The sequence below is a fragment of the Papio anubis genome, chromosome 9, assembly GCF_008728515.1.
Source record: "Papio anubis isolate 15944 chromosome 9, Panubis1.0, whole genome shotgun sequence".
NCBI lineage: Eukaryota > Metazoa > Chordata > Mammalia > Primates > Cercopithecidae > Papio > Papio anubis.
This window is the reverse complement of record NC_044984.1, coordinates 6363603-6384325: the sequence shown is the minus strand read 5'-3', so window position 1 is coordinate 6384325 and position 20723 is coordinate 6363603. Positions and strand designations below refer to the sequence as shown.

General features: G+C 54.2%; 2 protein-coding genes across 5 annotated transcripts in view; one reads left to right on the top strand and one right to left on the bottom strand.

The window, feature by feature from the left end:
- Window positions 1-1738: 1738 nt before the first annotated feature.
- TNFRSF1A (TNF receptor superfamily member 1A) lies at window positions 1739-16379 on the top strand. The gene is made up of 10 exons (XM_031650213.1): window positions 1739-2076; window positions 10550-10703; window positions 10927-11055; window positions 11280-11429; window positions 11649-11727; window positions 14193-14266; window positions 14396-14509; window positions 14812-14840; window positions 15038-15326; window positions 15510-16379. The coding sequence occupies exons 1-10, from the start codon at window positions 2038-2040 to the stop codon at window positions 15818-15820; spliced, it is 1368 nt and encodes a 455-aa protein (XP_031506073.1). The 5' UTR covers window positions 1739-2037; the 3' UTR covers window positions 15821-16379.
- A 255-nt stretch (window positions 16380-16634) lies between these two features.
- Window positions 16635-20723, bottom strand: part of PLEKHG6 (pleckstrin homology and RhoGEF domain containing G6) — a 27349-nt gene continuing 23260 nt past the window's right edge. For all 4 annotated transcript variants that reach the window (XM_009180028.4, XM_009180026.3, XM_021921935.2 and 1 more), the window contains 3 exons: window positions 18558-18703; window positions 17192-17884; window positions 16635-17003 (listed from right to left, as the gene is read on the bottom strand). In XM_009180028.4, the coding sequence (XP_009178292.2) occupies window positions 16994-17003; window positions 17192-17884; window positions 18558-18703 (849 nt within the window). In that variant the 3' untranslated portion in view covers window positions 16635-16993. The remainder of the gene's footprint in view (window positions 17004-17191; window positions 17885-18557; window positions 18704-20723) is intronic.

Here is a 20723-nt window from a genome sequence, read left to right as displayed (position 1 = left end):
CTCTTCTCTGTCTCCCTGCATTTCTAGCTGCCTCAGCAGCTGAAGGCCCTTGGGCGGGTGTAGGAAAGGTCATTGTACCAAGAAGATAGTTGGGTAAATGCTGTACCTTTGTTGTAGGATTCTCTTGGGAGATGTCTGCATCAGTGGGGATGGCATAAAGTAGCCAGAGTCAGGATGTGGGGTCTGACTCAGTGACAGAAAAAGTGGCAGTGTGTCTCTCATAGCCAAAACAGCCCTTGGACCGGGAGTCAGGAGTCTGGGGTTCTCGGTTGGCTCTGCCTCCTGGCACACTGGGTTTCTGGACCTCAGTTTTCTCCTCTATAAAACCAGGGGGTTGGCCGGGCATGGTGGCTCACACCTGTAATCCTAGATCTTTGGGAGGCTGAGGTGGGCAGATCGCTTGGGCCCAGGAGTTCAAGACCAGCCTGTGTAACATGGCGAGACCCTGTCTCTACAAAAAGTACAAAAATTACCCGGGCATGGTGGTATGCACCTATAGTCCCAGCTACTTGGGAGGCTGAGGTGGGAGAATTACTTGAGCCTGTAGGGGGTTGTAGTAGATGATCTCTAAGGTTAGTTATTTTTTTTTTTTTTTTGAAACGGAGTCTCACGTTGTCGCCCAGGCTGGAGTGCAGTGGCGCGATCTCGGCTCACTGCAAGCTCCGCCTCCCGGGTTCACGCCATTCTCCTGCCTCAGCCTCCTGAGTAGCTGGGACTACAGGCGCCCGCCACCGCGCCCGGCTAATTTTTTGTATTTTTAGTAGAGACGGGGTTTCACCGTGGTCTCGATCTCCTGACCTTGTGATCCGCCCGCCTCGGCCTCCCGAAGTGCTGGGATTACAGGCGTGAGCCACCGCGCCCGGCTCTAAGGTTAGTTATAATTGAGGTATTGGAATATTTAGGAAAGAGCACCTAAATATTCTAGGAACTAAATATACTAGGAACACCTGATGGAGATATCTTTATTTCCACGGCAGCTTCGTGGATATGTCTCATTGATGCTCATGGTATCACTCTTCCCATGTAGGTGGGCAGGCATTGTTACCCCTATTTAATAAATGAGGAACCAACAGAGGCTTAGGAGAGGAGTTGCCCGATGTCCCATGATTGGTGGCAGAGCCAGGATCAACAGTGGGGCAGGGTGGGGGGACCTGGCCAGGCAGCGACTGGATGAGACCTGGGGTGAGAAGTGGCAGGGACCCAGTCAGGGCAGAAAATGAGGGTTAGGACTTACTTTGAGGTTTGGATTGGATCGGTAAATTCCCAAGAAAGAGGGAGACTAGGAGGCTAGTGAAGAATTGTGGAGTAAAGGGGAGGATTACTAAGGGACATGGAGTATCTATCATGTGTCAGACGCTTATCTATGTCTCTCGTGTCTGAACAAATCCTTGCAGGAACCCCAGGAGACAGGTTATCTCCACTCTGCAAATTGGAAAACGGACCCAGAGAGGTTCAGTTATGTGTCCGAGACCACCCAGCTAAGAAGCTAAGCATTCTGAACTGGAACCCAGGGAATTTGACTCCCAAACTCTGGGTCCTTTCACTGCTGTGTTCCCTTTGGGAAAGGCTAGTGATGCGGGGAAGCGGCTTATTGCCCCTTGGTGTTTGGTTGGGAGTGGTCGGATTGGTGGGTTGGGGGCGCAAGGCAGCCAGATCTGAGACTCTTGCGCTTGTGACTGGACTACAAAGAGTTAAAGAACCTTGGGCCTCCTCCTCCCGCCTCCTCTGGCCTCCTCCTCCAGCTCTTCCTGTCCCGCTGTTGCAACACCGCCTCACTCTTCCCCTCCCACCTCCTCTCTCCTCCTCTCTGCTTTAATTTTCTCAGAATTCTCTGGACTCAGGCTCCAGTTCTGGCCTTTGGGGTTCAAGATCACTGGAACCAGGCCGTGGTCTCTATGCCCGAGTCTCAACCCTCAACTGTCACCCCAAGGCACTTGGGACGTCCTGGACAGACCGAGTCCCGGGAAGCCGCCAGCGCTGCCGCTGCCACACTGTCCTGAGCCCAAATGGGGGAGTGAGAGGCCATAGCTGTCTGGCATGGGCCTCTCCACCGTGCCTGACCTACTGCTGCCACTGGTGAGACCAGGGACAAAGGGAAGAGTGGGCTGGTGGGCGAGGCACCGCCCGGCCGGCGTGGGCCCTCTCCGGGAGGGGGCCGAGCCTCTCCTGCCCGGGCCTGGTCCTGGCGCCGGCCTCAGGCCTGCAGGTCCTAACCTCAGCCACTGCCAGTGTGGGGTTCCCCATGCATCCACCGCTTGGAGTAGGGGCTGCGCTGAGGCAGGGGAATGGGAGAAGTTTGAGAGGGAGAGAGTAAAAGGAAGCCCTGAGCCCTGACAGCCGTGAAAGTTTGCGAGGGCCAAGGGAATGTGGGCAGGTGATAGGCCCAGGGTGGGGCAGATTTGGCGGGGAAAGGAAAGGAGTGGGAGTAGGAAGGTTAGCGCTCTGGGAGTCCAGACGGTTCTGAATTCTGTCCCTGCAGTCAGCTGGCTGGCCTGCAGTGTGCTGGGCCGTGGGGAGGCAAGGCTGCCTGTGGAACCTGGCAAAGCACACCCTGTAAGGCAGGAGTTTGGCGGCTGGTGAAGTGGGGGAGTGAGTTGAGGAGTGGGGATGGCGTGGTGTGGTGGGTTTGGGATGCCTGTGGTGGGAGGTATTTGGGAATGGGCTGGGACACTGGATGGGGCAAGGCAACCCAGTGGACAGCGTCCCCAGTACCCTGGCCAAGCCCCGGTCTCTCACCTGGGGACATTCTTTACCCTTCTGCCTGCTGCTAGGCGGGTGGCCTCTGTGGGACTGAGCCTTCCCAGGGAACTAGCCCTACCCCCACCTGGTCAGTGTCGCTGGGCCTGTCCTCCAGCTTCCCCTCCCCCTGCTTTCCACAGAGCTAAACAACAATCCCTTGGTTTCTTATTCTACAGTTCAGTTTGGGGAAGTTGGTAGAAAGTTGTTTTCGTCACTGGAAAATGTCCCTTTCTCTGGCTTCAGCCTTGTTTCAATGTATCCTTGATCGTCCTCCACGTCTTGGCCCGGGAATCATCCCGTTCAGATGCCCTGGGCCCATCTAGTTGGGCAGATTTTCCCTGTCCTGTTGTGGCCCTGCCCTGCCCGGCCTCTGAAGGCTGCGCCTACCTCCCCTCTCTTTAGTGCCTTATACTTTTGCTCTCCCACCATTCCTTTCTTTCCAAGAATCTCCCCAGACTCTCCTCAGACTTCTCAGAGCCTCTTTTTTTGAAATCTTTTCTCGCTAGTCCTCCTTCCCCTCCTCTCTGCTCCGCTCCGGTCCCACATTTCCAGCCTCAGGTCCCCAAGCAGCACGTCCCTTGTCAGGGTCTCACTCTTCTCCTTCTCCCTCCTCCTTAGTCCCACCCCCTCTTCCCTTCCTCCCGCTGTCCTTCCCCCCACGGTCTCCCCACCAGCCAGCTGCCCTGACATCCTGCTTCTGTTTTCTGTTTGGGGGCAGCCCTGGCTCCCTCACGCACCTGCTGCACGAACAGGAGCAGCTTCTATAACCGAACCTTCCATGCCTTTGTTTCTTTAGCTCCACAACGGGAGTCATAGTCAGGACCTCATACTGTTGTTTTGAAGATTGAATAGACTGATACATGTTAAGTGTTCCTTTGATTTGTTAAGTGTGCACTCTGGGCTAGACACTGTGATAGGTGCTGGGATTACAGCAGAGAACAAAATCCCTGCCCATAGCTTTGACAGTCCATCAGGGAAACAGGTTGTAGCAAATAGAAAGCACTCAATAAAGTGTTTATATTGCTGTGATTAGTAGTAATTACTGGGTGGTTACCTGTGTTTGGAAAATAGAGGGTAAATGTAGCCTGAACAGGTAAAGGGAAGTGCCTGGGTCCTGGGGTGCTTCAGCCCAGGTGGGATTACGTCTCCTAAGAGACAGAAGCCTGGCCTGGAGCTGGGGGAAAGGGGAAACAAAGGGAATGCAACATCCTTCTGAATGTCTCACCATTCAATGGGCAATGCAGAGCGTACTGTGTGGGGGGTGGACGTGGGGGCGGGGGGGAGGTGAGGTGAGGTAGGGGAGTAGGGAAGAATGATACAGGAGAGATGGTGGCAAAGCAAACAGGATTTTGCTGCTCTCAAAGAGCTTACAGCCTGGGCCGGGCGCGGTGGCTCAAGCCTGTAATCCCAGCACTTTGGGAGGCCGAGACGGGTGGATCACGAGGTCAGGAGATCGAGACCATCCTGGCTAACACAATGAAACCCCCGCTCTACTAAAAATACAAAAACTAGCCGGACGTGAGGTGGCGGCTCGTAGTCCCAGCCACTTGGGAGGCTGAGGCAGGAGAATGGCGCGAATCCGGGAGGCGAGCTTGCAGTGAGCTGGAGATCCCGCCACTGCACTCCAGCCTGGGCGACAGAGCAGACCTGGGCTCCCCAAAAAAAAAAAAAAAAAGAGCTTACAGCCTAGGAACCAAGATGGCTTACAGTGAAAAATGATGTCAGAGCAATCCGGAGGAAAATATCCACAAATGCATGGTGATGTGGTGTCCTGGAGCACCAATGGGAGGAGAAAGAACTGGGGAAGGAGACAAGCCTTAGTCCACTGCCTTGCCTTGCTTAGCAGGTCTCAGCTCCTGTGCTCAGCTCCAGAAAATTCAGGAGCTTCCCCACGCTGCTTCAGTGTCCTTCGCCGTGCAACTGCAGCATTCCCTGTATAGAGGTCAGTGCCAACAACTGACTGTCTTTGACTCAAGCGAGAGTTCTTGAGAGCACGAGCTGTGTATTATCCACCTCAGCATCCCTAGCACCCATACAGGACCTGTCACATAAACTGTATTCCTTAGCTATTTGCTGAATGAATTAAGGAACAAGAGATGGGTCAGATGGGATGGGGGAGGGAAAGCCTCATAGAAAAGTGGATGTGGAGCTGACATCTGAAGTCACTGCCTGTCAGGGTAGCTATAAAGGAGGGAGGCAGAATCGGACACTGATGTGAGGAAGGGGAGAGGAATGGAGAGATGGGATTTTGTGTTGATGGGCAGGGTGGCAGGAAATCAGACACCTTGGTGGGAGTGGAAAGACCATGTTGAGAAACACTAAGAAATAGGAATGGGAAAATTAGAGGGAGTCGGGGAGAGGATGGAGGAAGAGTGTTGAATATGGTCCCAGGTGGAGGAATTCATTTCATTCGTTTATTCAGAAGCTGTTCTCCTAGGGCACACTCTGTGCCTGGACTGTGATTAGAAGTGAGGTGAGGCATCTCAGATGGGTGCCGTGGCTCATGCCTGTAATTCTAGCACTTCAGGAGGCCGAGGCGTGTGGATTGCCTGAGTCCAGGAGTTCGAGACTAGCCTGGGCAACACAGTAAAACCCTGTCTGTACAAAAAATACAAAGATTAGCGGGGCATGGTGGGGCATGCTTGTCATCCCAGCATTTGGGAGACTGAGCTCAGGAGAATCGCTTGGGCCCAGGAGGTGGAGGTTGTAGTGAGCCCTGACCACACCACTACATTCCATCCTGGTGGTGAAGGTTGCAGTGAACTGTGAGTGTGCCACTGCACTTCACCCTGGGCGACAGAGTGAGACCCTGTTTAAAAAAAAAAGAGAAGTGAGGCATCCCTGGAGGTGCCCATTCAGATCATTTCCATGACCATGGAAGTGTTTTGGAGCCAGGCTCTGGAGATGGAGAGGAAGGTTCACACACTTGTGCGTGCCATTTAAAGCCTGAATGAAGATAAAAATGTGTGTAGGATGGGTGGGAGCAGAAGAGAGGCTAGAAGACAACTGCAATAACCCAGGTGTGAGGCAACCCAGGGATGCAGAGAGGGCTAAGAGATCACAGAGGGAGGCCTTGCAAGACGAACTGACACACGGGATGGCAGCAGGGATAGGGACAGGGCCCTGGGGAGGGAGCATGGCAGGGTCTCAACATTCATCCCGGAAGTTGATGGTGTGACATTTGTGTAGGTGAGGAGATGGATGAATTCTGTTTGGGGCATGTTAAGGGCCAGGGGAATGGTCGTGTGGAAGGGTGCACCTACCAAGCTAGAGGAGAGGTGCTCCAACTTCTTTCTGCCTTTGTATCATTCGGACGCACTGTGTTCACTCATCAGTGGTTCTCAAAAGGAGAGGAGCACACCAGACTCTTCAGTAAGGGTGTGTGTGCTTGTGTGTGGGGAGGTGGGGGGATGGTCTGAAAACTCTCCCCTGGAGATAAATATATTCCTACTAGGGGTGCTGTCTTCTCATCTCCCTCTTTGAGAATCACTGGCTTCCACCAGAGTGGAAGACAGATGTGTCATTAGATCCATCAGTTGATCTGTATTTATCTGCTCCCAGTCTGGAGGCCTGGTTCTGGGAGCTGAGAGGACACCAGGGGAGGATAAGATACTTTCTGACCAACACATTATTTGATCTGTCATCTTACAAGGTTCGTGGTCACTTTGGGGAGATCCTATCTGTCAACCAACATAACCATATTATGATAAGAGCCAAAAGTAGATAGGGTCAGTTCACGTGAGTTGAGCCCACAGGGGCTGTGGGTTTCAGGAGCTGGGGTGGAGGAAACAGATATCATCAATGGAGGCTTCATGGGAGGGAGAGGGGATCTCAGCTGGGCCCTTGGAGGAGAAGCTGCCATGACCTCCCCCAACATCTTGACATTAAATGAACAGACACATGAATGAGGGGGAAAGGAAGACTGATTGGGTCCCTGCAAGGTGGCTGGATCAGGGTCAGACCACAAGGCCGATCTCAGCTTCGCCTCCCCACTCTGCAGCCCCAGCACAGGAAGTCACACTTTAAAGCCTTCTCTGGCGGAAATTGTGGGGGAGTTGGAGGGGTGTTGGGCCACCCCCTCAACTGTCTCTCCACAGGCACCCCAGCTTCCTGCCCTTCTGCTCCAGGCTGGAGTCTGGGCCTGAAGAGCTCACCTCCTGTTTCGGCTGTTTTGCTTCACTTATGCAACTGCTGAGGACTGGGCTCACTGGGGCCAGCTGATGCCAGCAGTGGTGCCCAGTGGTGAGGAGTCTGAGGGCCCTGGCTCCCAGGGGTCAGGAGGGCTGACCCGGAGCATTCTGGGGGCCAGGGGAAGCCTGGGAAGCAGGGCTGCTTCTTCCGTCTGGCATCCCTTCTCGCCTGCTCCCTGGTTCCTGGAAGTGGGCGTTCAGGGCTCTGGAGCCTTTCCTGTGCTGCCAGTGGGCTTGGGGAGGGGCTGTGGAGACTCAGAACTGGCCTTATTTCCTAAGGATTGTCTGGGGACCCCAGGGAGGCCCCCAAACCCAGCACAGCTGGCCAGAACCAGCCAGGCTGTGGGAACATGGTGAACCCAGGGTGGGAGGGCAGCCTCGGCTTGCTTCCTGCTGGGACTGGGGTGTGTTGGGGGCTGGAGTGAGAGCTCACGGGACGGGTGTTGAACTGGGAGGAGGAGCTGGGGCGGGGCCTCAGCTAAAGGATGCTGAGGGGCTAGGAGGAGCCAAGTGGCCCTCAGGGAGGGGAGGGCACAGACCTGATGGGCGGAAGCCAGGGTCGAGGGAGACTTCCCTTTGGGATGGAATGGGGAGTGGGAGGCATTTCCCGGAACATGAGGGCCAAGTGGGACAAGGGTCTGTGGCCTGGCTTTTGGAAAGGGGAGGGGTTGAAAGGGGGTTGAGTGGGGATGGGAAGGAGGGACTGGGCCATAGGAAGAAGGGATTAGATGGAGTCCCTCTGGCAGGCTGGTGCCTTCTGCCTTTCTGCTGACTCATGACCCTTGAGGAGCTGGGGAAGCTGCTAGTTCCCTCTCCCCTCCCTGGATCTCCCTCCCTCTGGCCTGAGTCACTGGGGCGGAGTTGCTGGGAAAATATTTCCCTTTCCCGGATCTGACTTAACCCCCAGAGTGCTGGAAAGAGAAGGGAACATGTGGCCTGAGAAAGCCTCTCTCCCGCCCTCCCCGCAGGGAGGCTCATCCCCCACTGGCCAGAGGTCCCTGAAAAGCTCCCTTTAAGGCTGTCTGGGGTTGGCGTCCCCCAGTTCTTCGTCATGACTCTGTCTCTGCCTGTTGACTCTGCCTCAAGCCCCCTGGATGGGATTCAAAGTGCCAGTGACCTTGGGTGCTCCAATAGCTTCTTCAGGGAAAGGAACCACACTTTCAGGACTGGGAAGTTCTTCCCATCACCACCCCAAACCCTTCCTGTTGCCCTGGAAGCCCCAGTCCTGTTCTCAGGGGAGGTGGCACGGCGTTGGCTGGCGTGGGCTGGGGAAGGTTGTCCTCTGAGCAGCGGCGCACACCTCCACCTGCGGGGGCTGCTGTTGTGTTTCTGTGTGTGACTTCCCATGTTTGCGGCTGAGGCTTGAACTTCCGGGCCTGCGCAGCTACAGCTGCAGCATCTCCCAGTGGCTGACTCAGGGTGTGACTGGCCTCCTGCTGCGAAATGTGGAGTTGGTGAGGCTGGGTGGCTGTGGGCTGCCTGGCCCTCCTTCCCTGCCCTAGGGTTTCTGTGATCTGGTGAGTCAGTTGCTCCTCAGTATTTAACAGACGTTGAGGACACCCTCTTATCTTTACACAAAGTGTCTCATAGTAGAGAAAAAAACAAAACAAAACAAAACTGAAGCCCAGGGAAAACCAGAAATGAAGCTGGCAGAGATCAAAGTCCAAGTTGGAGCTAAATATTCCCTCCTGGCTTTGCTTTCCTGGCACTGATGCCAGAACAGGACAAGCCGTTTAGCTGCCGTGAGGTTGGCCTGAGACTGCAAAGCGTACCTTCCAGAATACCGTGGCGTGCAGGGGCTCCAGGACTCCCCAGCACGCCCTCAGCTCCCACCTGACAGTCATCCAAGCTGAGTCACTAGCCTTGGCCAGCTCTATTTGAGTGTTCTGTACACCTTTGCCCACTCCTCCCCCCATCTCAACTTTGTCCCCCGTCTACCCATGTGGGATCCCCAACCTTTCCCTTTTACTCTCCTCCCCATTTGTCATTGCCAACCCCGGGTGTTTGCGTAAATTTTGAGGTGGAGGGGATGGGCCAGGGAATGTGAGGGCAGGAGGCGGAGTAAGGTTTGATACAAGCATGTAAGGAAACTTCCTTCTGCTTCTGCCCACTCGCCAGGAGTGGAGCTCACAGGAACATCACTCGCCCCCACCACCAGCTGACCTTTTTAGAAATACTCCCGGGATGTGCACAGATCCTCACTGTTTACCTCTGTGAATGTTCACAAAGCAATCACACGGTGAACCCAGCACCCAGAGGGAGAAACACCGCCCCAATCTTTAGGGCTGCTTGTTGGAAGAAAGGGCCATCACTGAAGTAACCTGCCAATTCCCAATCAAAAACACATCCTTTCAACATCTGCCCTGTGTCCAGCACTGTTGGCTGCTGTGGGGGATTTCACAGTAAGGATAAAATACAGGGCTGGACTCACGCCTGTAATCCTAGCACTTTGGGAAGTCAAGGTGGGAGGATCACTTGAGCTCAGGATTTTGAGACCAGCCTGAGCAACATAACAAGACCCTGCCTCTACTAAAAATAAAAAAAAATTAGCTGGGCATGGTGGTGCACGCCTGTAGTCCCAGCTATTCAGGAGGCTAAGGTGGGAGGACTGCTTGAGTGTGGATGGTGGAGGCTGCGGTGATTTTATCACTGCACTCCAACCTGGACAACAGAGCAAGATCCTGTCTCAAAAAAAAAAAAAAAACAGCTTAGGTCTGGGGCCTACTAGCTTTGAGTTGAGGGAACAAAAATGAACACACAGGACAACTAGAGAACAATAAGCATCAGATTGTATGATCCCAACTGTCTAAGATTCAAGGAAGAACTCTAACGTTGGTGAGTGGGTTGGCCTGGGCAGCATGTTTCACAAGGAATGACTTGAGCTGGGGAAGTTTTATTTATTTATTTTTATTTTTATTTTTTATTTTTTATTTATTTATTGAGACGGAGTCTTGCTCTGTCGCCTGGGCTGGAGTGCAGTGGCTGGATCTCAGCTCACTGCAACCTCCGCCTCCCAGGTTTACGCCATTCTCCTGCCTCAGCCTCCCGTGTATCTGGGACTACAGGCGCCTGCCTCCTCGCCCAGCTAGTTTTTTGTATTTTTTTTTTTTTTTGGAGACGGAGTCTCGCTCTGTCGCCCAGGCTGGAGTGCAGTGGCCGGATCTCAGCTCACTGCAAGCTCCGCCTCCCGGGTTCACGCCATTCTCCTGCCTCAGCCTCCCGAGTAGCTGGGACTACAGGCGCCCGCCACCTCGCCCGGCTAGTTTTTTGTATTTTTTAGTAGAGACGGAGTTTCACCGGGTTAGCCAGGATGGTCTCGATCTCCTGACCTCATGATCCGCCCGTCTCGGCCTCCCAAAGTGCTGGGATTACAGGCTTGAGCCACCGCGCCCGGCCGTTTTTTGTATTTTTTAGTAGAGACGGGGTTTCACCGAGTTAGCCAGGATGGTCTCAATCTCTTGACCTCGTGATCCGCCCGACTTGGCCTCCCAAAGTGCTGGGATTACAGGCTTGAGCCACCGCACCCGGCCAGAGCTGGGGAAGTTTTAGATCTGCTGCCCCTAAGCTTCCCATCCCTCCCTCTCCTGATGGTGTCTATCCTCTATCTGATTCTTCCCCAGGTGCTCCTGGAGCTGTTGGTGGGAACATACCCCTCAGGGGTTATTGGACTGGTCCCTCCCCTCAGGGACAGGGAGAAGAGAGATAGTGTGTGTCCCCAAGGAAAATACATCCACCCTCAAAATAATTCCGTTTGCTGTACCAAGTGCCACAAAGGTAGGGGCAAGTGGAAACGGTGAATGCCCTCAGGTCTGGGGTGCTGCTTCTTCCTCTGCTTCTTCCAGATGTTCTTCCCTAACTTTGCTGCCTCTCCTGGACTGGGATTTTCTCCCTCCCTCCTCTCCTAGAGACTTCAGGGAATTGGCTCTGGCTGTTGTCCCTAGCATGGGGCTCCTTCCTTGAACTCTCACCTGCAGCCTAACTGCTGCTCCATTCACAGGAACCTACTTGTACAATGACTGTCCAGGCCCGGGGCAGGATACGGACTGCAGGGAGTGTGAGAGCGGCTCCTTCACCGCTTCAGAGAACCACCTCAGGCACTGCCTCAGCTGCTCCAAATGCCGAAAGGGTGAGTGTGCACAGGCTGGAGAGTCAGGCGGGTCTTGACCGGTGTGTGCATGCCTGTCTGTGTGCAGGCTGGTTGGTGTGGGCAGGAAGGTGTGTGTGTTGGTGGGACACTGCATGGATGTGAGTGTGTGTTACAGAGACAGACACACACTTAGGGGAATATCAGGAAGGAGATGCAGGGACAGGAGGATGCAGGACTCATACCTCATCTTCTCCCCTCACCAGAAATGGGCCAGGTGGAGATCTCTTCTTGCACCGTGGACCGGGACACCGTGTGTGGCTGCAGGAAGAACCAGTACCGGTATTATTGGAGTGAAAACCTTTTCCAGTGCTTCAATTGCAGCCTCTGCCTCAATGGGACCGTGCACCTCTCCTGTGAGTGCAGCTCTCCTGACGCCAAGCCCTCTCCCCCGACCAGGGGCTGGCCCCTTCCCCATGTAGCGGCATTTCCTTTCCTTCCCCTCCCATAGTCCGTGGGTCTGACGACCAACTCCTCTCTGGCCGCCCCCTCCCTGTCCCTCGTCACTTCCTCTGTCCTGTGGGGTGAGGGTGCAGGGTGCTCCTTCTTTAGCTATGCTGCACTTCTCCCTACAGGCCAGGAGAAACAGAATACCGTGTGCACCTGCCATGCAGGGTTCTTTCTAAGAGAAAACGAGTGTGTCTCCTGTAGTAAGTGAGTATCTCTGAGAGCTGCTGGGCACTGGATGGTGGCATGGATTGGGATGGGTGACTTTGGTGGGAGCCACTAGTGGGACAACGGATGCCAGGATGCCCCAGAGTGCTCAGGCTCCTACTGGCTGAGTGGGAGACACTTCGTTAAGACACCAAGCAGTCCTTCCCCTTGCTCTTCAAATCTTAAGGAGTCTTTGAGGATAGAAGATCATGCCCCAAGGACTTATAGCCCTTCCAACTCAGATATGTCGATTCTTGGGCCATAGGATCTACGATAGTTCATTGATTCTAGGACATACACTCTGACAGCTCTGAAATCAAACTTCCTGTAATTGATGATTCATCATGGTTTCATTGGCAGCTTTGTGTGTGTCTGGGTAGTCAGGTAAAGAAAAGTGCCTTTTATTCTTGATGGCATCTTAGGTTTGATGAAATATGGTATTTCCCCCTTAGTCTCTGTGTCCAGGCCTCCTCACTCCTGGCTCCACAGTGACTGTTCTTGTCACTCACTTGCAAAGAATAAACTCTGAGGGCTCTCAGAGTTTGAACCCCAGCATAGCCACTTATTGGCTATGTGACCTTGGGCAAGCTTCTTAACATCTCTGAGCCTGACTTTCATTTATTTATTTATTTTTGAGACAGGGTTTCATTCTGTCACCCAGGCTGGAGTGCAGTGGCACAACCATGGCTCAGCCTCCACCTCCAGGGCTCAAGCCATCCTCTTGCCTTAGCCTCCTGAGTAGCTGGGACTATAGGCACACACCACTACAGCCAGCTAATTTTTTACTTTTTGTAGAGACAGGGTCCTACGATTATGCCCAGGCTAGCCTCGGACTCCTGGGCTCGAGCAATCCTCTGCCTCGGCCTCCCAAAGTGCGAGGATTACAGGCATGAGCCACCAAGCCTGGCCTGGGCCTTGCCGTTCTTATATTTAAAGTAAGCATAATGACATTCATTTGGTAAATTTATGAGAACCAAAAACAAACAAACAAAACCTACAACACATCTGACACAAAGCTATTTATTTTCCATTAATCTTCATCTTTTTTTTTTTTTTTTTTTTTTGAGACAGAGTCCTGCTCTGTTGCCCAGGCTGGAATGCAGTGGCGCAACCTTGGCTCACTGCAACCTCTGCCTCTCAGGTTCAAGCGACTCTCCTGCCTCAGCCTCCCGAGTAGCTGGGATTACAGGCACGTGCCACCATGCCTGGCTAATTTTTGTATTTTTAGTAGAGATGGGGTTTTACCAGTTTGGTCAGGCTGGTCTCAAACTCCTGGTTATCCACCCGCTTCAGCCTCCCAGAGTGCTGGGATTATAGACGTGAGCCACCGCACCTGGCTTGTCTCTTCCTGAAAGCACTTTTTTATTTTTGAGATGGAGTCTCACTCTAATGCCCAGGCTGGAGTGCAATGGCACGATCTCGGCTCACTGCAAGCTCCACCTCCTGGGTTCATACCATTATCCTGCCTCAGCCTCCCGAGAAGCTGGGACTACAGGCACCTACCACCATGCCTGGCTAATTTTTTTTGTATTTTTAGTAGAGACGGGGTTTCACCGTGTTAGCCAGGATGGTCTCGATCTCCTGATGGTCTCAATCTCCTGACCTTGTGATCCACCCGCCTGGGCCTCCCGAAGTACTGGGATTATAGACGTGAGCCACTACACCTGGCTTCGTTTCTTCCTGAAAGCACTTTTATACTATTCTATGTGGTTCTCACCATGAGCTTGAGAGGTGGGCTAAAGTGCCTCTCCCTGCTTTCATCTTCCTGCTGGGAACTCACTCTCTCAAGTTCCTTCCAGCACCACCCCATAGAGTTCTCATCACTCCACACTGTCCAGTGACAACTCCCAATGTGGAAGTTCTGCTAGTTCTACAGCGTGCTCTCTGGCTGCCCCAGTAACATGTATTTTTAAATTTTTCATATGCATGTTTGACTCCCCCTCCCCGAAGTCAGGGATTGTAACTAGCAGTGTCATTTAAGAAAAAGCCCTTTAACCTCTCTTTGCCAAAGGATTCTTATCAGCAAAACAGTGATGAAACAGCAATCCCATAACAGCGAGCTAGTTACCTTCTCAAGCACTTATTAAATGAGGCATAATCATTTTGCTTAATCCTCAATCCTGAGAGGTGGGTGATCCCTGTGGTGATGAGGAAACCGAGGCTTGGGGGCTAATGGCTTGCCCAGATTCACACTGCTAGCCAAGGAATGGACTGGAATTCACACCCTGACCCTGACTGCTTTTCACATTTTCTCCATAGCCTTTTCAAGATCCCTGCCAATTCTAAAATTAAATGATTCTGTGATTAACTGTGTTTCATTCTTCTGCATCAGTTCCCAAAACAAATTATATCAAGAGACAGCAAAAATATTTGTAAAGAAAGGATGTCCAACAATCTGTGTTGCTGTTTTTCTGCGTTCCTCCAATGGTAGGGCCGCTATTCACCAGTGCCGTCTCTTCTTTTAGCTGTAAGAAAACCCTGGAGTGCACCAAGTTGTGCCTACCCCAGACTGAGAATGTTAAGGGCACTGAGGACTCAGGTGAGGAGAAGTGACCGTGCTCACCTGCCCTCTCCCTCTCCTTGCCCCGACCCATCCATCCCACCCATCCGTCTATCCCTGTGGCCCCCCCCTGCCCCCTCCTCTGACCAACACCTGCTTTGTCTCCAGGCACCACAGTGCTGTTGCCCCTGGTCATCTTCTTTGGTCTTTGCCTTTTATCCCTCCTCTTCATTGGTTTAATGTATCGCTACCAACGGTGGAAGTCCAAGCTCTACGCCATTGGTGAGTGGGGCCTTTGGGAGGGAGATGGAGCTGGTGGGGGTGAGGGAGGATGTGGGTGGGTGCGATGGACATATGTGGAGGGAGGTGAGGAATGTCCCCTCAGTTCACACTGCTGCGGACTCTGGGTAGAAGGTGGCCCTGGATGGCTGGGGAGAGGTCGAGCTGCATGAGTAGCTCTCTCGTCCCTGGGGCCACATAGGCCCTGAGGCGTGTCACCACAAGTCCCCACTGCCAGCTGAGTCTAGGGTGCCAGGGCTGAGAGAGGAAGTGAAATTTATGATGCTTTCTTTCTTTTTTCTCAGTTTGTGGGAAATCAACACCTGAAAAAGAGGTGAGATGAAATCAGAGAGCTACTCCCAGATGTCCCTGACCGTTCGTCATAATTGCCTAATACTCAGATCCCCTGGAATCATCCTTCACCTCCCGGAGTCGCCTCGTTCCCTCTAAGTCCCAGCCCCTATCCAGAATAAAGAGGGACGGGGTTGGTTTTGCTCCCCCACTAATGCTGCACCACCTTCTCTCTTTCAGGGGGAGCTTGAAGGAACTACTACTAAGCCCCTGGCCCCAACCCCAAACTTCAGTCCCACTCCAGGCTTCACCCCCACCCTGGACTTCAGTCCCATGCCCAGTTCCACCTTCACCTCCAGCTCCACCTATACCCCCGGTGACTGTCCCAACTTCGCGGCTTCCCGCAGAGAGATGGCACCACCCTACCTGGGGGCTGACCCCATCCTTGCAACAGCCCTCGCCTCTGCCCCCATCCCCACTCCCCTTCAGAAGTGGGAGGACAGCGCCCACAAGCCACAGAGCCTAGAGAGTGAGTTTCTCCTGCCGCTGGAGACTGGGGGGAGGAGGCTGGGGGAGGGCCGGGTGAGCGCGGGCTGCCTCCCAGAGGGGACCAGGAGAAGCGGAGGGCGCGGGATGCGGGGCGGGGCCTGGGGTTGCTGCCCGAGGCTCACCGGCCTGCGTCCCCGAGGCTCACCAGCTTGCGTCCCCGCAGCTGATGACCCCGCGACGCTATACGCCGTGGTGGAGAACGTGCCCCCGTTGCGCTGGAAGGAATTCGTGCGGCGCCTAGGGCTGAGCGACCACGAGATCGATCGGCTGGAGCTGCAGAACGGGCGCTGCCTGCGCGAGGCGCAATACAGCATGCTGGCGACCTGGAGGCGGCGCACGCCGCGGCGCGAGGCCACGCTGGAGCTGCTGGGCCGCGTGCTCCGTGACATGGACCTGCTGGGCTGCCTGGAGGACATCGAGGAGGCGCTGTGCGGCCCCGCCGCCCTCCCGCCCGGGCCCGGTCTTCTCAGATGAGGCTGCGCCCCTGCAGGCAGCTCTAAGGACGGTCCTGCAAGATCCCCTTCCAACCCCACTTTTTTTCTGGAGAGGAGGGGTCCTGGAGGGGCAAACAGGGGCTAGCAGCCGCCTACTTGGTGCTACCCTCTAGATGTACATAGCTTTTCTCAGCTGCCTGCGCGCCGCTGACAGCACTGCGCGCGGGGAGAGAGGAGCGCCGTGGGCTCAAGAGCTTGAGTGGGTGGTTGCGAGGATGAGGGACGCTATGCCTCATGCCCGTTTTGGGTGTCCTCACCAGCAAGGCTGCTCAGGGGCCCCTGGTTCGTCCCTGAGCCTTTTTCACAGTACATAAGCAGTTTTTGTTTGTTTTTGTTTTTTTGTTGTTGTTGTTTTTAAAAATCAATCATGTTACACTAATAGAAACTTGGCAGTCCTATGCCCTCTGCCTGGACAAGCACAAAGCAAGCTGAACTGTCCCAAGGCAGGGGCGAGCACGGAACAATGGGGCCTTCAGCTGAAGCTGTGGACTTTTGTAAATACACTAAAACTTCTGAAATTAAAGCTCTGCTCTTAGAGAGAGTGGTTTGTCAGGACCGGAGGCGGGGGCAGAGGCCCAGATCCTGAGGGGTGAGATGGGAAAAGCCCTGCACTAGGGCCAGGTAGCCCACCACGATCACGCCAACTGACAGAGGAGTAGCAGGTTCTTGTTCCGCCCACCCTCATCTGTTGCCCAAGCTGGAGTGCGCTCACTGCAGCCTCCAACCCTTGGGCTCATGGGGTCCTCCCACCTCAGCCTCTGGACACAGGTGCACCACCACACCTGGGTAATTTAAAAAAATTTTTTTTATAAAGACAGGGTTTCTCTATATTGCCCAGGCTGTCCTGGAACTCCTGGGCTCAAGGGATCCTCCCACCTCAGCCTCCCAAAGTGCTGGGATTACAGGCAGGCATGCCCAGCCAGGGCAGTCATTTTTATGCACAACTTTCTGTGGGGCTTAGGTGCACCTATGATACATAAATTTACAGTTCTTGATCCCCAAAGTCCTCAGAGCCGGAGGCAGGGTGCCTGGGCCAGGCTTCCTTTGGGGAATGTGGTCCTTGAGGTAGAGTCACGGATGCCGGAGGGTGACCAGCACTACTGGGGAGAGCGCTCCTCTGGGAGAGATGCATGCCGAAGGTCCTCTGCCTTCCTCACACCTCTCTGAAAAGACAGGAGGGGGTGTTAGGCGACAGTCAGTGGCCATGGGTGAGAGTCGGGAGAAGAGGGGCGGAGAGCCCTTCTTGCCTGCGCCCCGGCCCCTGCACTGCCCTCTTTCTATACTGCGTCCCCCGCCCCATACAGACATCCCTGTTTGCCCCCTCCCAGGCCAGCTTCCCTCCAGCACTTACGATGTGGACAGAGGGGTGTCCAGATGAATGATGTGGGGTCCCCGCATCCTCTGCAGCTGGGCCCGAGTCAGCTTCCGTGGCCTGCTGTCCCGGGGCTCCGCGGCACCCTCTATCCTTTGGCTGGCCAGCTCCTCCCGGATCTCTCTGAGCATGTCCTCAGCCCGCATTGGGTGCAGGGATGTGTGGCCAGCTCTCAGGAACAGAGGCCCCTCTTCTTCCTCCTCCCCTGAGGACTCCCAGGGGCTTTCCCCAGCAGAGTCAGCATGGGCTGGGGAGGAGGGAAGCTGGCCCCGAAGCTGGGCCCTGTGCAGTGTTTCCACCACCACATTCCCTCGCACGGAGGCCCCCTCTTCTTCCTCAGACCAGGTCGGTGGGTCTCCCTGGGGAAGACTGGCTCCTTTTAGGATTCCTTCTGGCAGTTCAGGGGCGCTTCGGCGTTGAGGAGCTTGGGGGTTGGGAGGCTGGGGACGCAGAGGGACGTCCCGGAGGTCCAGGGTGGAGAAGGTGAGGCGAGGGTCCCGCCGAAGGGCTCTTTGTCGTAGACGGCTCAGCGGGGAGCGGGAGCCCATGGGGGTGCCTGGGATCAAAGTGCCATAGCCAGAGTCTGAGGTATCATCTGGCACAAAGGGAGCATCTTCATCTGTGTCTTCTGTCACCACCAGGTGGGGGATAATGGTCGAGAACTCAGGAGTCCTACAATTAATGGCAGAGTCAGATGCATAGGGGTCAAGTTCAAGTCCAGGGAGCTTCCCTTGATCACTACATCCAGAAACGGCCCCTCCTCCAAACTTATTTTGGTATCGCCTTTCCATCGCACTGTGATTGTTTTTCTCATCTGGCTGGCTAGATTTTAAGCTCCTAAGAGAGTGCGGGCTGCCTCTAAACTGTTTTATCCATAGCACCTGGTCCAGGATGTTGTATCGAGTGGGTGGTCAGGTTTTTGCTGAGTGGTTCCTGAACTTACTTGATATTATCCTCAATGATCGATCCTTCTTTTCTCTTTAAGCTGCTGCCAAGCAGTGGTGCTATCCTAGATGGACCTCTCACACTGGGGGGTTTGGCAGCTCTGATGTTCTGCAAATCCACACCTACCTTCATTCTCGAACCTGCTCCTCTCAGGGCGCTCCTGTGCGCCTCTAGGCTGGCTAACTCTGTAGGCTGTCTGTGCCCTACCCCCCACCCCCGACCCAACACTGCTGATACCGACCTTCCCTACCCTGCCCTATAGCCTGTGTTCCTCTATCTATTCCCAGTTCCACCAAAAGTGTACAGTGATGCCATTTCTCAGCCTTATGGCTTCCTCCTCTTCCCCTCCCTGTCTGTGGCCCCCTACTCGGGGAGACCTTGTAGTCCATGTGAGCCTTACCTCCCCTCTGCGCTGCTCTGAGAGCCCTCCAGGGAAGGCGTGGAGGGCCTGGTGTTGGGGGACTCCCTGTCCTGGTCCCGGTAGAGGGCCAGGAGCTCCCTCTTCTGTTGAACGTACTCCTCTGCCTTCAGTTTCTGTAGGGTGATCTGGGACAGGACACTTTCATTATTAAGAGCTCTCATTTATTGAGCACTTGTTGTTTGCCAGGCACCCTGCTAAGTGCATTACATATATTACTTTATTTTATTTTATTATTTTTTGAGATGGAGTCTTACTCTGTCACCCAGACTAAAGTGCAGTGGCATGATCTTGGCTCACTGCAACCTCCACCTCCCGGGTTCAGGCGATTCTCCTGCCTCTGCCTCCTGAGTATCTGGGATTACAGGCGCCTGCCACCATGCCCGGCTAATTTTTGTATTTTTGGTAGAGGCGGGGCTGGTCTCAAACTCCTGACCTTGTGATCCACCCCATTTGGCCTCCGAAAGTGCTGGGATTACAGGCGTGAGCCACCGCACCCGGCCTACATTACCTTATTTAATCTTTACAAAAACCCCATGAACCAGATATTTTTACCCCTACCTTACTACTGAGACATGGAGACTCTAAGGTTAAGTAACTGCCCACAGGGGTACTTCTTACAGTAAGAAAGTGGGGTGGTGCCGGGATTTGGTTGGCAGCAAACTCTGGAGCTAGTGCTGGGGGTGAGTGGGGTGAACAGAATGGCCCTTTTCCTACCTGTACAGTCTTCCTGCTTCTCATGTCCCATTGGCAGACCCGTTATCAGGTCTGCCCCCTCCTTCAGGAAGCCCTCCCTGGTTGGTGGTGATGGTGGAATAAGTGTTCTGAATTGGTACTGGTTGCTCCTTCAAGAGCGTCCCTCTCCTACCACCTGGGCCTCTGCCCTGAAGCTGGGAGGAGCAGGAGGGCAGAACATGGGCAGAGGTGGGCTTTGTCCTGGGCTGAGGTATCTGCTGTCCTTCAGAGGGAGGAAAGTTCCTAGAAGGCTGAGGAGAGGACACATTATATTGTTTGTCTTCCTCCCCGCCCGCAGCGATCTCATACAGGTACCATCAGAATGAAATGGCGCCATCTGAGAAAAAATTTTCAAAGCACCTTTGCACAGGTGGTCATTTGATACACACCATTGCCCTGTGGTGTGGAGAACATGAATCCTAGCCCATTTTACAGATAAGAAGCCTAGACCTAGAGAGGTGAAGTGACTTGCCCAAGGTCCCACGGGTACGGAGAAGCAGAGCTGGGGCAGGGCCTTGCTCTTTGAGTCCTAGTTCAGTCAATGCAACACGTTCAAAGACAGCCTTGAAAGGTAAAGAGTTATGAAAGGTCAGTTGTTAGCTTGGGGAGGGGGAGAGGGAGGGGGAAGGAGAGGGAAGAGAAGGTGGTAGAGCTGAGGTTGGAGGCGGAGGCAAGCCTTGGCAAAAGGGAGGTACCGGTGGCTGCAGTGGGCAGCACTAATGTCAGCACTTGCTGGTATGGCCATATCATTGTTAAATATTGAAGTGTTCCGTGCTGGTAAGGAAATGGCTGCTGCCTGGGTCTCATCCACTTCCCCCACCCCCATGATCTGGCAACCAGGGGGAGAACATCTGGCACAGCAAAGGACCTCTAGTGCACGCTGCCTTCTGATTGGCTGATGCCCGTGCTATACTAATTGTGAAATATTTCCAGTATCTCCCCAGTTTGAAGTATATGAGCCAGCAATTCCTGGGCACCTAGACTTTCCCAAAGCCTCTCCAGAAACGCTGGGGGCAGCTGGGTCGGGACAAGAGATGAAATGGATGAACGGGGATAGGAAAATGACATCAGGCTTATATTTCCACTTCTGCTTTTTCTGGCTCTCCAGTCACTTAGTCCCAAGGGTGACAGCAGTCTCCTAAGATGTGGTCTGCTGGCCAGAGCAGGGGAGGGTGCCTGGGAGCAGGAAACCTGCCAGGGCTAGGACCTGGGGCAGGACTCCTTCTTTCCCAGGCCTCATCTCCCAGCTCCACGTGAAGTGAGGGAAGGAGTGAGAGAAGGGAGGGTGAGGCGCTGGGCCGACCTGCTTGTCCTGTTGGGGTGCCCTTTTGCCCCACAGGACCAAATTCAGGTTTGCGTTTGGGGTGCCAGGGGAGGGATATTATGTGAAAGAAAAGGACTGGAAGGAAGCAG

Excerpts from the sequence above, each read along its gene's own strand:
- TNFRSF1A (XM_031650213.1), top strand. The coding sequence starts at position 2,038 with ATGGGCCTCTCCACCGTGCCTGACCTACTGCTGCCACTG. Across the intron at positions 14,267-14,395 it reads TAAGGGCACTGAGGACTCAG|GCACCACAGTGCTGTTGCCC; the intron begins GTGAGGAGAAGT and ends CTTTGTCTCCAG. Across the intron at positions 14,841-15,037 it reads AATCAACACCTGAAAAAGAG|GGGGAGCTTGAAGGAACTAC; the intron begins GTGAGATGAAAT and ends TCTCTCTTTCAG.